Source organism: Frieseomelitta varia, unplaced genomic scaffold (genome assembly GCF_011392965.1).
Source record: "Frieseomelitta varia isolate USP_RPSP 00005682 unplaced genomic scaffold, Fvar_1.2 scaffold_1700, whole genome shotgun sequence".
Taxonomy (NCBI): Eukaryota; Metazoa; Arthropoda; class Insecta; order Hymenoptera; family Apidae; genus Frieseomelitta; species Frieseomelitta varia.
In genome coordinates this window covers 283-2,706 of record NW_025109418.1, presented here as the reverse complement: position 1 = coordinate 2,706, position 2,424 = coordinate 283, and the positions used below count along the sequence as shown (strand labels likewise).

The following is a 2,424-nucleotide window of genomic DNA, read 5'->3' as shown; positions in this document are numbered from 1 at the left end:
TCGTCGCTTTTTTTTTGAACTCGTTGGTATATCACTGGATAGAGATTATTAAGAAGTAGTAAATTTATTATTTGTTTGCTGAATTGTTGCCCGAGTTATACTTAAATATACTTAAAACTAAGAAAATGTTGCAAAAAATTCTCGACGTGCGTGGCACGTTATTCCAACGCAAGAGGTTAACCAACTGATTGCGGACCATAACGAGCGACCGAACCGTATACAATAAATCGTCACCTTTTTTTTGAACTCGTTGGTATATCACTGGATAGAAAGATTATTAAGAAGTATTTATTATGTTTGATGGGTTGTTGCCCGGGTTATACTTAAATACACTTAAAACTGAGAAAATGTTGCAATTTTGGGACAAAAAATTCGTCATTCCAGCGCAATATGTTAAGCACTTGCGCTGGGCAACTGATTGCGGACCATAACGAGCGACCGAACCGTACGCAATTAATTCGTTGCTTTCTTTTCGAACTCGTCGGTGATGATATCACTGGATAGAAATTACTTACTGAGAAGTAATAAAGAAACTACTCATTGAAAAGTAATAAATTTATTATTTTAAATTACTTATTGTAACAGAAATTACTTATTGAGAAGTAATGAATTTATTATTTTGTTTTACTTAAGTACACTTGAAACCGAGGAAGATATTACGATTTTTGGGGCAAAAGATTCTCGACGTGCGTGGCGCAAGAGATCAAGTACAATTTTAATAACTGGATTTTCAATTTTAAACTGAGTATCTCTTCTCTGTTTGATCTAGGATCACCGTGTGCCCCGACGAAACGAAGACTCTGGTCGCCAACGAGCCGAAAATTTTGACCACCGACAACTGTCAGATCCCGGAGCGTCTGAACATGGTTTCGACGTAGACGTTCCTTTCTAAAATCACAACGACTGACAAGAACGCAACTGACGAGCTCAACAAATGAAAAATCGAAATCTCAATCAGTCTCCTAGGTTACATAATTTTTTTATATGAGTGAAAGTCGAAAGATCGACCGAGCGAAACGATAATCTCGTAAGCGATTTTTATAGCAATACGAAGAAAAAACAAATTTCGACTGACGTTGCACGTAATCGGTGCAGTTTTTTCTTATTGAATTCGACTGTGCATCGAGTCGACGGTTGTCGCTGTTGCAAATGAATTATTTTTTGCCGTTTCCTTGTTGTTTGTTTCTCTTTGCATATTTACACCTTTTCGCTATAATCCGTATCCTTTAGTTTTAGCAGCTTCTTTCAAAAGTAAACTAGGCAGCTGAACGACGATAAACAAGACAAAGCTCTTCGTGTAACAAGCAAATTGATCCAAGTGTCGCTTTCCAATCTTCACCTTACTTTCATCGATTGGACACTGTTCTCTGAAAGCTAGTGCTACTACATAACAATTACTATACTACGAATTTTGACATTTTTATTAAAATTTTAAATTCATAATTTATATATGAGACAGTAGATATATTTCAGTAATCCTTTCATTCCAGATTTAAAATTCATTTAAAAAAACATCAATTGATTATGCTACCTTTGCACAGTCGTAGTTGCAGTAGTTATACCTGCAGCCATTATTAAATTATTCATTGGCTTAAAATTATTTTCAATAAGACATGTTTTTAATAAACAGGTGAATATATTTATTTTGCCTAATTCCTTATATATATAAAATATAATATATTAAATATATATAATAGTAAATATATATTTAATAATATATTAAATATATATATATATGTTTAATTATTAATAGATTATACATATTTTATTACTAATTTAATCATTATATCTTATTTTTCAAAATTGTCATATAGTATTGTAGCATGTAATATTTAAATTCAAAACCAATCAATTACTAACGTGTCACAGATGAGACATGAGGGAATTTTATCACCTCGAGGCTAAGAAAACTCAAAACGTGCAATATAAAATTATAATACTCGTGGAGTTGTTAGAAGTCGATTAATCATTCACATATTCGCAACAGAAGAAGAAGAAGAATCACAGGCGTCACAGAAAAAAACCTACAACAGCGTACAAACATCCTATTTAACACACAAACCAAACCAAAAAAAGTCACCAAGACAGCAAGTACAAAATAGTCGGAGATAAGAAAGGAAATGATGAACAAAACGAAAATTGGAATTCTCACGTTTGCCTTTGTATGCAAATCTCAGCTTTCATCCTCGAGCGAAACGTATCAATCTTCGTACCGCCGCGATGGTCTCGTGCGTGGCAATTTATAACCGAGAGGATAGAGGAAACGATCTCATCGCGGCGGTCGATGGAATTCAGAGACAGTGCTGCTCTATCAAAGTGCACGCGAGCGACGTCGCTCGAGCGGAAAAAAGGCGCTTCTCAAACCTTTAGAAACGTCGCGAGAACGATTTTCCGCGGTCTGTCTCTGTCAGCTGCCCCCTCCAG

At 35.0% G+C, this 2,424-nt stretch overlaps 1 protein-coding gene across 1 annotated transcript in view; it reads left to right on the top strand.

Annotated features, from left to right (window-relative positions):
* Positions 1 to 1,171, top strand: part of LOC122538666 (pancreatic triacylglycerol lipase-like) — a 3,729-nt gene extending 2,558 nt beyond the window's left edge. The window contains exon 4 of the mRNA XM_043672920.1: positions 770 to 1,171. Coding sequence (XP_043528855.1) covers positions 770 to 878 — 109 coding nt within the window. The 3' untranslated portion in view covers positions 879 to 1,171. The remainder of the gene's footprint in view (positions 1 to 769) is intronic.
* The last annotated feature ends 1,253 nt before the right edge of the window (positions 1,172 to 2,424 follow it).